General features: G+C 35.3%; 1 protein-coding gene across 2 annotated transcripts; it reads left to right on the top strand.

Moving 5' to 3' along the window:
* The first annotated feature begins 475 nt into the window (after positions 1–475).
* LOC139992802 (segmentation protein paired) lies at positions 476–19,154 on the top strand. Of its 2 annotated transcripts, XM_072014005.1 has the most exons (5): positions 476–855; positions 7,003–7,141; positions 7,555–7,850; positions 17,447–17,857; positions 18,564–19,154. In XM_072014005.1, the coding sequence occupies exons 1-5, from the start codon at positions 795–797 to the stop codon at positions 19,145–19,147; spliced, it is 1,491 nt and encodes a 496-aa protein (XP_071870106.1). In that variant the 5' UTR covers positions 476–794; the 3' UTR covers positions 19,148–19,154. The 2 variants fall into 2 exon arrangements, with proteins under 2 accessions (XP_071870106.1, XP_071870105.1); XM_072014004.1 differs by lacking the exons at positions 476–855; positions 7,003–7,141 and having other exon boundaries at positions 7,231–7,850.
* Positions 19,155–20,965: the final 1,811 nt, after the last annotated feature.

Below are 20,965 nucleotides of genomic sequence, written 5' to 3'. Positions count from 1 at the left end.
ACCAATTACCACTCAATAATCTCGTATAAAAGTTCACAGATCCGCCTCTATCTCAAGGAACTCCCATCTCCCAAATGTTGCATCCCTTGTAACCCACCCTCGCATCGATCATCCGCACAGAAACTCCGTCCACCCTCTTGCATCAGCCAAACATTGTCCAAACCTCCGTCATTTCATCGAATCTGCCCCCACCACGAGATATCTGAAAAAGGAGCAGCGATCTGAAAGACAGCATGGTCTCCACAGTCCTTCCCCGTTGATTTTCGCTGTTACGTTACTGGGCGTGTCTTCAGGGGCGCGACCAGTAAAGCCTGTGAAAGCATGGATTGGTCGACGATTGCTGAGAAAGAGATATGAAAGCGGCTTGAGCACGTTTTCCTCGGTATCGAACTGAGACCAGCCGACTGGTAGCCACAAAGTTTCCCCACCACCGTCTACCTTCAAGAAGACCTGAATGGGAGTGGCTAAGCGTTAGTTATCCCAGTGGCGAGTGGTTGAAAAGACTAGTCAGGATCCGAGAACCGATCTGTCCAGATCTAGCTCAACTGTAGAAGGACTATAGTGGTGTCTAGTTGATCCTGATCGACGGTGGGGATACGTACGAACTCGGATTTTAAGTGATAGTTTGTCAGCTCTGGACCAAAACTGGAGATTCAGTGGGATACACTGTGTTCGTTCGATCGTGTGATACGGGGAGTTTTTGATTTTTGTGAATGCTGCTCCGCAGCCAGGAACAGTGGTGCGAGAACTTTTGTTGGGTTTCATGAGTGGACTGGAGGCGCGACCGCGCTGAGATGACGGTGACAACAAACTTCTCAATGATGCGACCTTGTTTTACTGGATACCCTTTTCAAGGTAAGAGGTTCATCAACAGTTACCCCTGAAGTTTGGATAAGATAAAGCTTAGCGCACACAAGGGTATTAATAAATTTGGAGGTAGTTGTTGAAACGAAAAATTCCTTTAATACTAGGAAAAAGAATCGCATCATCGAAAATTAATATTTTCGTTAACAAATATCATTGTTTGTGAATTTTTTATTTTCAAAAAAAGATAAGCGATTTTCCCAAAATTATTTCTCGTCTTTTCCCTTGAGGTATCGTAAAAGAATTTCCAGCGTTAAAAAAGTATTTAGAAGTGAGAATTAAGGATGCTAGCGAAGCATACTTTGATTGGAATTAATTATAAAAATTTAGTAAAATGAATAGATAACTTAAAAAGATGATCGAGTGAAGATATTAAAAACATTTCTAAGAGATTCGTGCAGCGGTTAAAATATACAAAATCCTTCCAAAGTTAGATTGGTATTATGCAATCGAGATGCATTGTAGATAACAATCTTACCATTCACAAAAAAGATCTTCCGGACTCGGATGTCCTGTAAGATTTTGAACGAGCATTGATATATAACTTTGCCTGACCCAAGAAAAGCGGAACATTACCATTAATGACCGCCATAAATAATGAAATATATCTTTTGACAGGTTTGCCGTCGCTCCGAAATACTTTTTGTCGTTTTACGATTTTGCGCGCCTTCAACCGCTTTTTTCTTTCGCTAAAAAAATTCTTCGTGAGCTTGAACATTCTTTGAACATTATTCGTACATTTAAGGCTTTAACTTTACACTTTGAAGATAAACTTACTACCATAATATTCATTCGGAATGAGAACAAAAAGGATTGTTTGAAGATCACAATTAATAATTCGTTCAGTATTTAATTGAAGCCCATAACTTCAGTATATTTTATTGTATCTTATTTCTTACTAAAACTGAAATTATTTTTGAAAACTGACTTTTATTTCGCCTTGAATGTCAGTTACAAACTTGTACGTGTCTGTGATTCGAGTTTATGTCAGTAGCCTATGAGGTAATTAGAAAGTCGTTCAAGATTCACCAGGAGATTTCTTCCCCTGGCTGTTCGTGTCGAGAAATTGAAAATGGACCGTGTAATTGTCAAACTTGTCCGGTATTGTTGGCCTTCGTGCTCAGAAAATTGACGATGCGCAGGACTTCACGAGCTGCTCTCTTCGAAACTTTCAAAAATAAACTTTCCGTCTCTCGCTTATAGCTTCGTAAATTCCCATACTTTTCCACGCGGTCGACTTCCCATTTGACCATCCTGGCGTCCAATCTCGAATCTCACGAGAGTCTCGAATTAACTGTAATTAATCAAAGAACAGAAATGTAATCTGTAATAAGATAGAAATCGATATACAGAATTCTATGTAACTAACTATGACTGGACTGCAGGTGTTTGGTGCAATTTGATGCTTTCATGAATATAATTAAAATAAGGAAATCTAAGCAGAGATTCCTTTCATATTTTTCTTTTAAATATTATAGTGCATACTATACTTTGGATATTTCGTATCCTCTGCAAATTACGACGTATTCTGTGTATTTTTGCGTCTTAAATTTTCTACAAATGCATAAACTATCCGTCCAAAGCAATCAAACGCGTCGAGAAAGAAAAGTATTATACAATATGTACCATCAGGATGCAAATGAAGAGGTTGTTTGTGAATTTCGCATTCTTGTTTGTCATTTGCTTGGACAGTAGCCGATCATTTGTCACTGTCTGGTATTACGCACGGTGTTTAATTGCATACAACGATTAGTCACCGAATCGTACTCCCGCGGCTTGTATGCAAAATGGAAGCGTTTAGCGGGCGCGTAACGTGTAATTAAACATTCCTGGGAGATTAATAATGTTGCGGATGCGTTTTCGCAATTACGCGTACGTCCATCGGTAATCGTTTATTATTTTATAGAATGTTGAAACGCGCGGGCAGCCGTGAGAAGTAAAAGCCGGTGTTCCCTGGCAATTTATATTTCTCGGAAATCCTGCTTCCTTTATTGAAAATTAATTGCAAGAACGATTTCAATGGCAATAGAGTTACGAGTGAATTGATAAATCAACTCGTCAATTTCCCATAAACGCATCAAATTCCAATTTGGCTAGCTTCCTTCGTCATTCATAATTTTCTTCTTATTTTCAACTAAAGTGTTGAATTGTTCGAAAAATTCTTTGAAAGGAATACAGTCAATTGTTTCAATTGAAATTTCTATATATCATTCATTCGATATAGCATTCATCGTTACTTATAATTGTCTTTCAGCTATCTGTAAATTTATTTTTCAATTTACAATTTTTCTTAGTAAAATGTTGTATTGAACATCTTTCTTACTAATGAATTCTATAAAGTTCTAAACGGACTATTGATCTATCTAAAAAAGTCTATGGGAAATAACCTAAATTGCAAATTTCTTTTCACAAGACTCACGTGAGATATACTGTATTATAAAACAGTTTGTGGATCATTTTTCAACATCAATTATTCTTCGAGAAATATTAGACTGACATTTTTTAAAGGTTCTGTTTCCATGCTTAAAATATAAGTGCATTTTAACTAGACAGGATTTGTAGCCATAGAGGTTTTCGATCAATCAAATACAGCAAGATTGAAACTGAACAACAGTTGGAATGTTTAGAGGAGTCGTTAGCGAGATTTGTGGAATATCAGACTTGGAATTGCAAGTTGTGATCGGGGAAATTTAAGAGAGAACTCGGAGAATTTCGTTGCACTAAAAACTCCGTTTTACTTGAAATAGAAAAGTGGAGAAAATTTCCTGGACATTATTCTGCATTCTTTAAGTATAATCAAGATCAAACGTTAAATTGAGTCTGACATCGTCTGTTTCAACACGTCATAAAATTAATCTCTTATTATCGAACAACAGCATAAATGAACGTAATAGAAATTCAACTACAGAAGGATTTAACAAAATTCACTGAATAACAATGGCTTCGATTGGTCTAACTATTAGCAAACACCAGTTTTCTCAACTCTTCCCAAGAATTATAGAAGAAAAGAGTTGCAATGCATTCGTAAAACGAATCCCCTTATTATTAAGTAAGAACATATATTTTTCACAATAATTTCTTTGCCAATTGAATTTTATAAAATAGAGGCAACAAACCAAATAATAAGGTGTAATAAAAGAAGTTAAATAATAATTGAAATTCATCTATAAAACAATTTAACAAAATCCACTTATGAAAAATCGATTTAATCAGCCAAAGAATTAAGAACACTAGTTTTTTCCATCCCCATCGTTTTTCGGTTGTCGAGTACGCTCGATGCATAACTCGACTTATGCAACCGATTCTGCGCAATCAAAACCGTCGTTTCGCCTTTTTTCCGGTTGCTTGGTGCATTTTTCTTCGTTGGTTCGTTACGTGAACGTCGATTCTTTGGTTCAGTTCCTCTTCTTCCCCCGTCAAAGTAACCCGATCTAGCTAACACCGTGGGAAATTTCTAATCAACAATATTAGAAACATTGTTTAACAATTAACTTTTTCAGGCAGGTTTTCCGCTTGGAAGAATCAGGTATGCGATTTCTCGCCATCCCCTCGAAAAACTCACGAATTTCTAACGCGCTAGAAAAAATTGAAAGCGAAGAAAATCGGGAGGTTCGTTACCCGTAAAGGACCGCTTCCTTTTACAGGTGACCCTCGTCTATCGCTTTATGCGCTTTTCCTTTCATTCTACTGTTTCGATGTTTTGTTCATAATTATGGTAATAATTCCTTTCAAACTTAATTCACTTTATTGAATGTTTCCAAAGTTTCAGTTTATTTAAAAAATTTACCAGAAACGTAATTGTCTTTAAATATATAAACATCAAGTTTCATCAGAAGTTCCTAACAGAATATTTTACTGTAGAACCGTGTCTTCCGACTCTTCTTTGGTATTTTAATGTAAAAAAATCCTACAACGTTTTCCCTCAGCTTTATTAATATTTAATAATATTTATGCTTCAGTAATATTTAGAAATTTATATAATGAATCATCTTTTATATAATGAATTATCTTTAGTGTAATGTTTTGAATTGTCTTGGTAAAAAAAGCATTCTTCAGAGCCTTTTAAAACAAAATTTGCTCAATAGAACGCAGAAAAGGGAAATTGATTTTTGCAGAGGTTCGCAGTAAAATATTACCTTACGAAACATTAACTAGTATCATCAATTTTACATTCATTAAGCAGAGTCAGAATTAAGAGTAAAAGTCGTTAAAGTCGCAGACGTGCGTTGATTCCTTAGAATTCTTCATGATTTATCAGAAATGTTTCCCATAATACATATGTAGATATTACAAGAAGTTTCCATTGAAAAGGATAAAAATCGTGTGGTTGCTAATGTGGTCAACAGCACAAAAAAATGTAATTACGATCGAAGTGTCTACTCGAGCGTGTGAAGATTTTTTCCAATGTCAGCTCCCTGCTGTAGCTAGATAGATAGATAATTACCAAGTGAGTGGATCTGGGAATATTAAACGAACGACAATAATAATGATAATTCGTTTTTCTTCATGTCTCGCATCGACGATCTTCCATCGTCGGCCACCTCGTTTTTCCTCTCGTTACTGTGTCACAAAAGTGAGTCACACATGTATGGTGTATTTCTTAACACTTTGATCTTAACACTTTGATGAGTGACCAGAATATTCAATCCAATTCAGTGAGAACTCTACTTATTCAAATATAGCGCAAGATTCGCTGGCTGATGTAAGTAGATCTAGATTTCACGGTCAGACAACTGTTTGGAATTACTTCCTCAATTGCATCTACATAGAATCATCTCCTAATTTTATTATCAATTTGAAAATAGTACTACGAATATCAATGAGAACATTATCTATTTTGATAAAAGTTTTCCACAGAGTTCCCTAAGACATTACCCTAACATTTTAAATTGATTTTTTATTTTAATCTTCGCCTTATATTGAAACACTTAACGATTCCAAACTTTTTGTCAATAACGTACGTCTATAGAAAATGAACTTTCATCTAAAGTTTCCTTTTTGGAAAAGTCTAGAATCTTTCGTAAGAAAAGATTTAAACTTTTTCTCCGAAAATTAGTTGCGAATTTACCAATTTAAACATTGTCCTATTGATACACTTGCCGTTGTAAATATCACAGAGTATATCCATTAATATACAAACAATTAGATAATTGCTTATATTTCAAGTTTTATCCAATTTGTTCTATAGCTTATTAATAAGACTGTCTCAAATGATCGAAGGCAACTGTCAGAGAAATGAAGCGCGTTAGAGAGTACGCGTCAGAAAGTCGCGACGAAAAGAAATCGCAATGCAAGCAGTTGTTTCCGATCGCGATCGCGCGACATAGATTACGGTGAACTGGACAAATTACACGCTATCAGTGTTGTGCGTCGTAAACCCTTTAGATTCATTGGCCTTATCGTTATTTATGTGATTGCTCGCGCCAGTCTACTACAACTCCTTCTTCGTCGGTTTCCTCTCTTTTTTCCATCGCGTCTCCCCTTTCGTCCTGTTTCCCCTCCCGATGGAACACACAGGAAATACGTCGAGGTGAAGGCGGAACGATAGATCCGAGTTTCTCTTTATTCTGCATCGAGTAACTGTTCCCTCGGCTGGTTCGCGTGAGCAAGAACAACACAAAAGAATTCCGCGATTTTGCAATCGACCTTCGATCCGCGAATCCTTTCTGCCTCGGGAGACAATGCTGGTAGTCTTAAAATGATAAGAGAGAGAGAGAGAGAGAATACAGTTCTTTTGTTAAATGTCTATGCTTGACGTGTGATTGAATTTGAAATGAACGGAACCAAGATGAAAGAAAATCGAGATAATATGAAATCTTGGAAGGAAACTAATGAGACACTTGAAACATTGTTAAATCGAGGACGAAGAAATAAAATTTGAATAGAATAATGTCTTATTTCCTAATGTTTTATATTATTTATTTTATTTATGATATTTTATGTATAACTTTGCGTTTTACACTTTATATAGACGTGTACAAATTTACAGTCTATTGATGAGATTTTTCTAGTTTATTTAATGCAGCTAATGTTTTTTAGAATTGCATGTGATAGATTAGGAACGTAGTGTAAAATGAAATGACAGTTTAGTATGGATTTCTCAAAGCGTTTTTTAATTCCATGCGTTCTTCTTCGCAGATTTGGGATCGATACCAGGTCAAGGGCGCGTTAACCAACTTGGTGGTGTTTTCATAAATGGGAGACCGTTACCAAATCATATTCGACTAAAAATCGTGGAAATGGCTGCAGCTGGGGTCAGACCCTGTGTGATTTCGAGGTGGAAACCTCAATAATCTTCTCAATTCGAAATTTATGAACTACAATCTTATACTACTTCCTTTTTTAAATTTCTTTCAGAAGCTTAAAAAGATATTTTTTCTTAAGACGTTTACTCTGCTGTACTTTTTTAAAAATATTTCATCTGTTCTAACTTATCGTGACTTTCTTGAAATATTCAACCTTGCCACTTATGAAAGAAATATTTCAAGAAAGTTCTAGTAACATTTCATTTGTAATTAATCTAGGACTTCCACGATGTCCACAATCGGGTTATCAAACTTTTCAGAATAATCGTGAAGGAGTGAACTGTAATGTTGGCGAAACGCCGATTTACAAAGCAACGTATAACAGGATTGATAACCCGACTGTGATGAAGACAAAATTTAATTTATCGTTTGTTTGTTCAAATAGACAGTTAAGGGTATCTCATGGATGTGTTTCGAAAATTTTGAACCGCTACCAAGAAACTGGAAGCATCAGGCCTGGCGTGATCGGCGGCAGTAAACCTAGAGTCGCCACACCAGAAGTAGAGAATAGGATCGAAGAGTACAAACGCGATAATCCGGGAATATTCTCGTGGGAGATACGCGACAGATTGATAAAGGAAGGAATTTGCGACCGGACTAGCGCTCCAAGCGTCTCGGCGATCTCAAGACTACTCCGAGGTCGCGACCCCGAGGATGAAACCAAACTTGGCGACCGCGATGGTAAGTTTCAATTAAGCTTCCTTCTGTATAAAAAGAAAAAATTGATTGTCTAATGAAAACACTTGTATTAAAAATTAATTTAGAATTCTGATCCTAATTCTTAATTCAAAATTGCGCTCTTTTTTAATTCAAATATAGTTATAAAAGACACAATGAATACCATTATATGCAATTTTTTAACAAATAATTACCACCTTGGCTCAATATATATCTGAAATTATATGGTTAATATTTTGATCAAAAGATTAGAAATAATTATCTTCTGATTCTAATAAATATTTTGAAAATTAGTACTGAAAGGTATCGAAGCATTTTTTGATGAATTCAGAAAACAATGTACGAGAAAGAATCGTTAATCCTGAAATATTATTAGTAGAATTAATTGTTCATACTACGGTTGTTTGACAAGTTTTTATAATTTCACCACATTCCAATCTTGAACTGGATAATTTCTTTGATAATCACTGACAAGGAAAATTGCATATTAAACACGGTGTATTCCTTTCCAATCGCTTTGGCAAAAACTCCTTTGATCGAGAGCACACCGGACACTCGGTGTCTCTTCCCAGCCAGTCTGACCAAGATTGATGATCCAGGTGAATCAGTGAATTAGCCTCTCGCAAATATTCCCGTAACAGCGCCACCGTGCAAAATTAGATTATAACAACACCGACTCATAATTTGGTCCTCGGGGCCCTCGTTATGCGAGGTCCCTCGAAATTGAATCGGCCGGGCCCTTTTTGCATTCCCTAATTTTCTTCGCGAATAACAGGGACATTATTCTTCGTATTTATCCAGGATACCCTGGAAACACCCTCGAATTTTACAATACTTCCAATCGGTGTCATTTAGTCACTTTGGCAGAATATTCCTTTCCAAACTACACGTTTTTCTTATTTTGATATTTATCTACAGTGTTTTATATTTACTTAGATATTTATAATCTCTATTTAAGTATAAAGATAATACAAGCTTATATTTTACAAAATTGAAACTGTCGAAACTGTGACTAAAATCGAAATTACCTATTTTCACTTCGAAGAGTGACATCTGTTACCTTTAGTTTCTCCTGTAGATTAGTTGAAATTCATTCACATTTAATCAAAAATTAATTTCTATATACGATACATTGAAACTATCGCAACCTCGAATCTTGCAAAATTTCAATAATTTCGAAGCATAAATATCGCCCATTTCCCAGTTTGAAGGGTGGAATTTACTTGATTTTAATATTCACTCAGCTTGTTCGAGTTTTATCTCGAAAACTGGTGGTATCTCGAGGAACGCCCAGTAGCAGAGGCAATTTGTCGACAAAGTGGAACGCGGTGTTAGCCGAGGCAACTCGCGTGCGTAGAATTTTATCGTTGGTGTATCGGCTTATAACATTTCCACGGCAGATTTTGCGATCGCGCACGAAAAATTCGCCGTTTCGAAGGTGGGGCGGGAGGGGCAAAAGAAACAAGAAAGAAGAAACGTGTCCACGATAAAAGCGACCATTAAGGTAACAGCTTCCTGCGCAACGTAATATTCCAACTGAGGGAAAATTACCACGCAGGCAATTACCGAAGGGGATCAAAAGTGGAGCTTAGCGAGTAGTTCGCAGTTAATTCGCACTCGACGCTGAAACTTTCCTCTCGAGGCTCTTTAATCATCAGCGGAAGATTTGAAAAAAAGAATTTCTTGGCGGTCGTGTAGCGCCGTTTTCTTTCATTTTATGTTTCACCTCGATCGCGTGTACACCTGATTTTGTGAAATAAAGTTATAAAAATTATCCCGCGAAAAACTGGTTTGTGTTTCAGTTAGGATTTACGTTCCGGATTCTAAGAATCTTCAAGTGGGATATTCCCATTCGCAGGCATTGCGACGCCGGCGTCGCTTTAGATCCCATTTGGAACACAAAATTATTATATACTCATGAACTAAGAAGTGTAAAGTTGTTTACATATCATTTGTCATATTTCAGGAAGACACAGAGTAGATTTTATGTAATTATTTTTTATTATTATTTAGCTTGTTTTACGAAATGTATCATTCTGACTCGCTACCACAATTGACGTTGTATTACTTATTCAAAGCAGAAAAATTGAAAAAATTCTTGATCTGTCCCGTAGTCTGTACACACAAATCTCAACATACGTTTTTACTGTTTCTATTAGAATAATGCGAAAGAAAGATGTATTTTAAGATAATGGCGCCTACAAAAAACATGAAAGAAAGCTATTAAGATAATCCTAGTATAAGATAAACATCTGTTTTATATGTATATAAAATTTGAAAGAAATTTATTGGTTCACTCATTATTGGGAAAATGACAGTCAATCTTTTGTAGCGGCACATGAGCGTAGAAAAAGTTAGCGGAAAATTCGAATCTGCGAGAGACCCATATTATTATTGTGCCTTTGAATACTGACGATTCTTTTAGTTTGCAAGATCTAGAGACAAATGAAATCGGGACAGATTGTTATTGCTGTTTCTTGTAATCTTCAATCTGAATTACATAAGAAGGTTAACTTCTTGTTGTAACATCTGTCGATATAAATATATGAACTTGTTCCCTAGGGGATTATTGTTATCTTTTCTTCGATCGGCATAATAGCGTTGAACACGATCATAAGTGGCGTACACTATCTCTTGTACTTATACTAATTTTAATGCAACTAATTATTACAAATTCATCCACTCGTTACATTATTAAATATACACACGCGTTATAATCACCTCACCTTATACAGAATACAATTGCAACTTTTACTTACTCAGCTATTTGCAAAATGGTGCAATCAAAAAGAGTATTTAACAATTCCCAAGTTAGACGGCAGAATAAGATGATCAAAAAAGAGAAATTATGATCCTGGCTTCCTCATTTTCTTGAACTTTGTTCTAATATCTAAAGCTCTTACTGTCGCGATTCACTTATGATAAGTTCCAAGAATTCACAAGCTTTTACACACCAAAATAAAATTATCAAAGCGACAAATTACAATCCACGCTTCGTTCCATGGCGTTTCCCTATTCCTTTACATGTACAGATACATTACTCGAGCATTTAACTCTCTGGATGAAAAAGGAAGAATAGGAAACGTTAAAAAGAAGATGTTAACGAAACACTTCCGCGATCACGCGAGAATTTATCTTTCTTTTACCTACGTGGAAGATTTAAAGAGAAAGGAAAGAATAATAAAGAAATAGACAGAAAAGAAAGTGGAAACAGCGCAAAACGCGATATAATCGCCGCGAGCGAGTAGGATCGCGAAGTGGAACACACGATACATAGTCGAAAGGAAGATGGATCGCGGCATCGGCACGCCCCATCAGCTGGCCGCGTTAGACCACCAAGGATTCGTGGTCCGGTTCTTCCTTGCAACGGTGAATGAATAAATTAAATGGTCGCGCCATTAATCAGACCCGCGTTTCTCGATCTTTGAAATTACCGGTTAACGTTCGCCGACGCGAACAGTCGGTAGCTCTGACGCGGCTCTGTAATTTTCTCACCGCCCTATACATGCCCACGTGCACGTCCGAAACGTTCGATAGCTCGATACTGGAATCTGATGCACGAAACCATTGGATAAATTCCCTCGATTCTTGAAATATTCATCCTTTCTTTCGCTTTGGTTACTCAACTATGTTGTCAGCGATGATTTAGACAAGATACAGATATTAGAATATCAGTGATTAGTATTTGGAGCTATAACTGGCAAGGTAAATGGTCTGTAAAAACTTAGAAGTTTTTACTCGTGGATAATAAAAAGGGTTTGATGTACGAAGAACTTGATTTTCGCTTTTTGCAATCATGATTTGTTTTTGTATGCGCTGTTTGCAATCACATCAACTCAATTTAGAATAATAGAATAGTTATTGATTTTACAATTCATAATTATCTATTAATAATGAAAATAGACAGTTATTTGTTTTTTAACAATTTCGAAATATCTTTAAAAAATGAGACAATCGAGTGATTTCTGTTTTGAAAGAGGTAGAAGGGATGTCTTCTGTGGGAGATAGGGGGCATAAAATTCTTCTTTTTTTAAGTACCGAATTTTTAATTTCCTCTTTGTTAACCGTATAGTATGCACCAAGCTTCCACAAGTTCAAACAAGTTGGAATAAGTTGGAACAAATTGGAACAAATTGGAACAAATTGGATGTATTTTGTACAACCCTTAAATACATAAGGATAAAATGTAAAACAATCAACATCCAAAATTTCTCACGACTTCGAAGGGTAGTTTCGAGTCCGAGCGACAAGACAAATGAAAGTTTTACAGCCGACGGTGGTCCATCGGTGGGGTCATTCGGAAATGCTTGCCGGCAAAGATGAAAGAGCAAAACGAGAAGAAACTGCTCGTAGATTTGTAAGTCGATCAGCTCGAGATGGTCGGGTGCCCTTTCAAAACAAAAAGAGGAGGGCAAAAACAATGTGTTACCACGGAGGGGGTGAGAAACCTAAAAAGGCGCCGACCACTGAACGTCTCGTACTTGTCAAACTACTGTGAAAATACAGTTTCTTGGTTTTCTTTTTAATCTACCTGCAGGAACGAGCTTTAACACGTTGCCGTTGACGATAAAAACAATAAAAATCGAACTTTAAACACGTTGATTTTTATTAATCGAGCTCAACATATAAGAATTCACCTCTTTAAATATTAAACACTACCACGCCAGTTAAAATGACTGACTTGACAATTTTATTTGTTGTTATATTTTTGTTATATTATATCATGTTATATTTTTTCTTCGCAATGATGTAATGACTTTTGCACGGATAGTTAAAGAAATAATATAACAAACTTTAATTTTGTTTTATTCATTTGGAATGAACGTAAACAATTGGAAGCATTCGAATTATTGCAAAAACTGAAAAGGATATCAATAGAATGCTCTGATATCGAGGATAGTGAATTCTCTGAGTGTGAAGAAAGTGAACCAGAGGAAAGAGAAATTGAAATTTGTAGTGATAGCAGTAATAGTGACGTTAGTGACAAAGAAAATAAATTCTCATAAAGTGAGTCAGAGAACATTCTGAATGTACGCGAAAGAATACGTGCTCAGCTGCTTTCAAGTTCTGAAAGTGAAACTGAAAATGTGCAAGCTAGTCCAAATGAAATTGCCGTAAACGGAACCAAGTGGGAAAGAATACAAGAAGGGTCAGCTTCTGGGAGATTACCCTTGCACAATATATTCAAAGACACATCCGGCCCACAGGATATGCAAAAAAAGTATCATGAAAGATAAAGTAATTAGCGCATTTTGCTTACTAATTGACAGCCATATGTTGCAACGTATAATATCTTGCATCGAATCAGAAGCTTCTCGAGTTTTGGGTAAAAAATAGATCCTTACAGAAATAAAATTGAAAGCATTCCTTGGAATATTATACGGGGAGCATACGAAGCGAAAAATTTGAAACTTTCATATTTGTGGAATACAAAATGAAGACGAAGCTTCTTTTCCAACACTTATTAATAATAATAAGACCACCACCATTTGCCATCTTTGTAAAAAATATGTATGCGGAAAGTGCACGCAAAAGAAAGTTTACGTTTGTAAGAAATGTGATGAATGATAAATTTCGTACCTAATAATTTAAGTTATGTTTGTATTTTATTTTCCAAATATTCCTTTCCTTCGATGGATATTTTTATATTTCCATGTAGACGAATTTTCTCTTTTCATATATAATTTAAATTTCCTAATATGTACGTATATAAATTTTTTTAGGATTCAATAAATTCTAAACTTTCATACGTTGAAATTTGATATTAGAATCTTTTTTAAGTTCGATTAAAATAGAATTTCTTTCCGAATTTGTGTTGTTCTTTTCTTTCATAAAGTTGCACTATGTATTTCGTAAAGGAGGAAAAATAACGCGTGTCGTGTACTGGTCGACGTCTTTTGGTCCACGTAGCAAGATCGTGCCGAACAGCAAACTAGCAATCTCTCAACCCCCTTGGGGTTAATGCAGGGTTCGAAAGTTTGGTAATTACTAGCCGCTCGTGGCCGCTTAGCTCCATGAAATATGTAATTTCTGTCGTGATTTTGCAAATTTGCAACGTCCGATTTCTACTTTTAAATGAAACTGCTTGCTCAATGAGCGTCTTTTTCAAAGAACTCGACGAGAAGAACTATAAGAATTTTCTGTCCGAAGATTGTTTCGCTTCTTTGTATTACTTACTCCCATTATTTTCTTATATCTTACTTACAGTACTTGTACGATTATCTCTAGTAAGAAACATTTTTCTCAGAACATGATTCTGAAAACATCTTCCATCGCTGTTCTCAAAATAAAAAGTATTCTCTTCTTTCTTTTCGCAATGTTCTAGGTTTAATCATAGAATTAATAAAAATAAAAAATCATCACCTAATATCAAAGTCAGAAAGTCTACAAAAATATACTTATCATGTACTTTGCATATAGTTTCTGATTGCAGTATCCAACAAATGCCGTTTTTAATCTAAAATCCCATAATCTCAACAGATTCTCAAAAATTCCAAAAATCTCAATAATCATCTTGTAGCTGGTCTTTATATCAAACCACGTATGTAGTCGTTCCATTTTACAAAGATATCAGTAAAACTAAAAGAATTATAAAACGAGGAGAAGAAAAGGAAAAAAGGCGAACAGAAGGCGGAGTGGCATGGACTTCTCGAATATTCAAAAAGTCCCCAAAATCTGCTTAGAGCCGAATCTTTCCATCTTTCAAAAATATGATCGATAAAACTAACAATTAAAAAATGAAAAGAAGGAAGAGAAGAGAGGTGAACAGAGTGTAGAGTGACACGGAAGCCCGCGGAACAGGAGAAACGAGACGACGCGACGCAGGAAAGGAAAGGGGAAGAAGCGGTCCGTCCGGGAATAGAGTCCGTGTCGAATGGGCATGAACGCGGGGCGTCTCGGCGTCAGGCGTCGTCGGCCGATTAGTCGCGGCCTGTGTAAAGCCAGTCGACGATTTCAAGACGTTTCGCCGGCCCGTTCGCCGGAAGAAACAACCTCGTTCCTTTTTACAAGCGTGTCATCCGTCTCTGCTTTCGCGGCCCCGCGATGATGAATCTACGATAATCTAAAAATGCGACCGACCGACCGAGCACCCGAGGACCTTCGTTTCTTTAACCAACCTCAAGAATGTTGGGGACTTAACGAACGACAAAGGAATGAAACGACAGGGAATGGTAAAAAAAATAAAAGGTAGTACAAAAAGTTTTATATTTCAATCTTTTAAAATCCAATGGATAACTGTTTGGATCAGAGCTGAATAAATATTTCAAACGGGAAATGGTAAGTAGCTCTTTATATTAAATCATACGTGTATTTTTAAAAATAAAATGTTTTATGAAAAATAGAAGTTTTTGAAATAATATTTACAATTGTGTTTTATTCGAAGGATAGTCAAAATAGCGAAACTTTTATTTGAAATATTTTATTTATCTTATTCTATTTTCTCTTATACTCTTAACGATCAAATATTATTTCTAGAAATATCAACGTACGTTTAATATCTTTAGTATTACTAGTAAGTAGTAATATAATAGTAAAATCAATGTACAGATTTCTGAAACCGAGTCTTATATTTTAACAAAAAACGTTCTATTTTCAAAGTAAGATCTCCAAAGTTGGTGACAAGTTGGAAGAAAGTTTTGTCCAGTTTTATCGACAATAAGAACTAATCGCTTTGCGGAGACACTTCTTATTGCTAAAACTTCCCGGGCGAAACTGTCAGTTTAAATGGAATCGTTAGCGAACTGTTTCGTAGCATTTGCGGTAAATATTGAGAGAATGGAGATGCTCAGAGCTGATTGATTCACTTGGGGCAAATGGGAAGCGAATATCGTAGAGTGAAGCGGTAGAATAATTCTGTTGGAAAGACACAACCAGCGGTAGAAAGATTCATTTTGTAGCAATCTGTTGCGGAACAATTTATTTCGTAAAAAATTAGTCGTATTAAAGTGAAAGCAAATGTCAAGTAATGAAATGGACATTGAACAATAGTAATACAAAACGATGTATTTAATCACTGTGTTTTTCCTAAATTAATATACATTAATGAACAAATAAGTGAATCTGAATGATCGATGAAAAGTTAAATAATAATCTCACAGTATTAATGAATAAATAATTGACATGAAAAGTGTGAAAATTTATTAACATCAAATGGGACGCATTAAGTCGTAGGAAGGTTGAATCATTTGGTTTAGTCGAGGTTAATACTCGTATCCTTGTTATCAGTCTTCGTTCGACGATCGAAGGGAAAGGATCTCGGAACGTGTTTTTCTACTGTCATCAGTCATCAGTCATCACTCGTCACTTTTCTTGCCGTTACTCAGTGTCCTTGTAGTAAATCATATTTCTTGTACTCGCTCGTGCTCGCGGTCTATTTAATTCTCCGATAATAGTAATTCCAGGTTCGAAACATCTTTCTTTACACATTCTATTAACACTTTTGTCGTATTGCTCGAATGCGTGTTAACTAGATGCGTAAATTATTCTGTATGAAGAGATCGCCAATAACATTTCCTACAATTTTGTAAAATATAAATGTTAAATACATGTTTGTCGTATTATTTTATATATTCTGAATTATTTTACATGAAAATATCATCAGTTAGCTACTATAGTTTTTTTAAAGTACGAGTAACAATTCTCTGTTATTTTAAATGAATAAGTGAATTGTACATATTATATATACCATGTACCTAATAATATTCTAAAATGTAGATAACATTATTTTCTTTTATCTCGAGTAAATAAATAAGTAAATGGAATATACACGTTAGTATACACTGCAAGTTACAGCAAGAACAAAATGAAAGAGTATTTCAATCGTGAAGTAAAAAAGAATAAAATAGAGTAATATAACGGCAAACAAGTCGATCGTGAAATCGAGTGTGAAACAAGCAGCAGAATGGGAATGGAGTGCGGTTCCTTTTGAACTCTTGCTCGGCAAAACAAACCATAAACCAGGACGTGCATTCACCTGCAGAAACGTGGCTGAGCAGGTGACACGTGCACGCGGAATTAATAATTATTAGACGCGACCCTTACTTTATTCTCATACTTGCACCCTGTTATTCATACTCAATTTCATAAAGTGTGTAATTTTCGTATATGTAGTTTGTTACCATTTGCATTTTCTCACACGAATTACTACTGAAATTTATCGGTTTGTAACAATAAAAAATGTAATACGTATCTCTAAGCTATAAAATTAGATACTGAAACTAGCAATCTCGAGCAGCTCAACCGCTTTATTTCATTCGTGACGATTTAAAAATCCGGGATTGGATTTCTTTGTCACGATACAACTATCATTTATGTAATATTCATATTAAAGAACTTTCACAAATAGAATAGTACCAATTGTTCTTTCATTACCTTCATCATTTAGAAGTCCAAAACTGTATGTTAAGGTCTTCTCCACTGACAGAATAAATTCACCAATGGTACTCTACACTATCAAAGAATGATTTGACTTTGTCCCAACAAAAATGAATCACAGAAAATAAAAGATACTAAATTCAAGTCAGAAACTAAAAAATGCCAATTTCAATAATGGAATAAAAAATTGCCTCAAAACCAGTACAGAACATTTTATTTCCCAGGTAAAACGAGTTCCGGGTCTGATTGCGAGAGCGAGCCAGGAATTCCTCTAAAAAGAAAACAACGTAGGAGCAGGACGACCTTCACAGCTCATCAATTAGACGAACTAGAACGGGCATTCGAACGAACCCAATATCCAGACATTTATACCAGAGAAGAATTAGCTCAGAGAACCAAATTGACTGAAGCCAGAATTCAAGTTTGGTTCAGCAATAGAAGGGCTAGGTTGAGGAAACAACTATCTTCAACTTCTGGGGGTTATGTCGGTTCAGTCGCATATCCTGCAGCATCTTATGTTTTACATCCGCCTGCTGCACCTCACCCACACGCTACAACTGCTGTTCCACCGGGTCATCCGCATCCTCATTCTCATGGGCAAACTTTACCTGATAGCACATTCTCGTCGAGTCAAGGTAAGACGATTTATTTAATTATTGTTTTTTTGGGAAGGGAGGAGGGATGATGTAGAAACGCTGATCAGGCATTTTCAAATCAATTTCGCTCCTTGATGTACAACTAATATTAAAATAATGTTCATATTAAAATATTTTTGTAAACTAAACAGATTGCAATGTAGATCGAAGTGTATAAGTATAGTGTCACTCTTAACTGTTCCAATTTCCGCTATTCGTTTCGTAAAGGTCCTAACTTGTTAATGTTTAACGGTAACTTGATTAGGTTTGCAAAATGAGAACATAGTGGTAAATCTATAGTAGTAATCTATTTTGCAAAGGATAAAAAAAAAGGTAAGCGCTTTATAAGGTACCTAATGATATGCAACTTATGTAATATACACTGTACAGCCGGGTTCATTAGGAATCTAATGACGCGTGGATATCGTACGGGGACATAGAGTATGGCTTAATACAAAAACACTACTCGAGTTCAGAAAAGTTCGGATAGTGTAATTAACAAAATTTAAGTCAAGAATATACTATAAATTCATATTTATGATATATAAATGTATAATATATACATAATTTATATTTTCTTTGAAATATCTTAGTTCTTGTTCTTCAAATCAGAAACACAAACACTTTAATTTAGATTTCAAATATAATCGAGCCCTAATCAAGAAACCAACGAAGTCTCCAGCCATATAACTTTTTCTTTTTCCAGTTCCAGAACTCTATTCATCTCACCATAGCACGATGTCTCATCAATTAACTTCGGATTCAACTCGTCTGTCCTCATCTGTCGGATCCACACCGGCTTACGGTCTTCCAGCATCGGTAACTTATCCCAGCTCGCTGTTACCAGCAACATCAAGCAGCAGCACTCACATGAGCCATCAAATGTCTCCAGTAGCTGCAGCTTCCTCTTCAACGTACCAACAGGCCAGTGGTCATCAACTTCCAACAACACCGAACTCTTTGGTCACCATGATGGGTCCAAATTCTGGAAACTCAAATCCAGCGTCCGAGCAATTAGCTTCGGCGGACCTACCGATTAGCTCGGTGTCTCCTGTCCAACAGCAACAACAACAACAACAGCAAGCGAGTCAGGGAAACTCTTCGCCAACGTGGAATATTCCGATTTCTAGCGGAGGAAGAGTTGGACTTCCGAGTCCACCAACGAGTCTGCAGCAGTCTCATGCTCACGCTACACATCCTCATCAAGCTTTCGCTAGTCATTATAGCGCTCAAGGTTTTCAACAACCAGCCAGACCTGCTCCTCATCAACCGTTTTATAGTTGGTATTGAGGAGATTAGAAATTTTGAGGATTTAAGAACATAATTTTAAACTGTATATAATTATAATTAGAAGAATATATGAACGTAGTGGAGGAGAAATTATACGAACGGACAGAAACTAATGAATTAGGAGTACAATGGAAAGTGCTTCGTTAAACATTTGGATAAAGGAATGTGTACGCGTCAACGTATACTAAATATTCTAGAATATTTAGAAATATTCGAAGCATACAAGCAAAGAATTCCTTACTATTTCTATCTCTCTTCTTGCTCTTGTTATTTAATTGTTGGTTTTAATAGGAAAACTGCAATAGAAGAAGATTTAAATCAATGATAGATTTAAAATGACATGGATTGAAACATTTGACCGATCAAAGTGAAATAGAGAAGAAAATCAAATAGTCAGAGAATATTAAATTGGAAGAACTATAGAACGATAATTATCTATAGGATTTTAAACATCGAGCAAAATATTGTTATCAAAAAAGGTATCGAGTTTCAGGTGTCTTGAAACTTTAAGATATTTGTTGATTAAACGGAACATGAGTCAAAAAGAAATAAGGAAATGAGTAAGAATGGAATGGCAGTAAATAAAATAATTTTGTAAAGTTATTGTTTATTCGACCATTCGTGGAGAAACGCAGGAAGGCACGTCAACGGGAGTCGTAAATTCTCATCACGATTAGATAATCGACGTCACGAACTGATCGATCCCCTTATTTCTATTAGGATAATGGGGGATTGTTCAATTGAGTTTATGCTGAATTAATAAATATAAATTACAACTATTTCTAATTTCTACAAGTTTATGTTACTTATTGTAGAATAATCGAATAATATTCTGCAATAATAAAATAAATATTTGTAGAATAAATTCAAAAATAATCAAATGATAATTTATATAACTTGTTTGCAGAATTTGATCCCTTTTACTGCTAAATTTGTTACCGTTATGCAAGAAGATTTATTAATATTAATAACTTGCAATTTGTGTACAAATTTTGTGTACAAAGGACTCAAAACTTACATTATAAGAATATCAAAAGCAGCGATTACAGATTAATAGCTATAAAAATACTGCGACAAGAAAATTAAAAAGCATGTAGGAGAAAATGCAAATATTATTTCTGCCATCATCATACCGACTAAGTGTTACATCTAGGAGCTTAAAAAAATTACTTCTGGTTGTGTAAAAATTAGTATGATGATAAATTCCTTCGACAAAATTCCTTAGGCATGAATACATCCAATGATTGTACGCTAAAGTCACGTCGAAACTACGTAGAAATATACTGCAATCATTAAAGGCATTTATGGAGAAAATCGTAAATTCTTTTCTTGTAATAATTGTAAAGTTTGTCTATTTTTTGTAGATTATAAAGTAACCAAGAATAGTTAATTAATTAAACATTGTAAATATTCGCTTCTTTTATTGTCGGTTATTGGGTTTTCACTTTAGAAATCGATTATTTGATCGTAATTCGTATACAGTGCGATCAAAAAGTATATTTAACACTAGGTTTACGGGCGTTTCTTATATACCTATCTCCAAATTGACGGGTCAAATTGGCGGATAAACGAAAATATACATTTTCTTTAAAAAATTGATTTATTTAAATAAAGTCTGAATTGAACAATATTAGGTTTCGCGTTTAAATAAATTGTTAATAAGTAAAAAGTATTATTTTAAAACTATCACGGAAATGATAACAATACTATTAACGGTATAGGGTAATCATATTTATTGAGCACATTTTTTACAAATATACCGAATTTTGTTTGTGCATTTTCCGCATACGATCTTTTTTGCAATATGTACAACAATTA

The sequence above is a fragment of the Bombus fervidus genome, chromosome 12, assembly GCF_041682495.2.
Source record: "Bombus fervidus isolate BK054 chromosome 12, iyBomFerv1, whole genome shotgun sequence".
Classification (NCBI taxonomy): domain Eukaryota; kingdom Metazoa; phylum Arthropoda; class Insecta; order Hymenoptera; family Apidae; genus Bombus; species Bombus fervidus.
The sequence above is the reverse complement of the archived record's forward strand: the minus strand, read 5'-3'. Positions and strand labels throughout refer to the sequence as shown.

Coding starts and splice junctions, on each gene's coding strand:
- LOC139992802 (XM_072014004.1), top strand. CDS start 7,334: ATGAAAGAAATATTTCAAGAAAGTTCTAGTAACATTTCATTTGTAATT. Junction 7,851..17,446: donor CAAACTTGGCGACCGCGATG/GTAAGTTTCAAT, acceptor TTTATTTCCCAG/GTAAAACGAGTTCCGGGTCT. Junction 17,858..18,563: donor CACATTCTCGTCGAGTCAAG/GTAAGACGATTT, acceptor TTCTTTTTCCAG/TTCCAGAACTCTATTCATCT.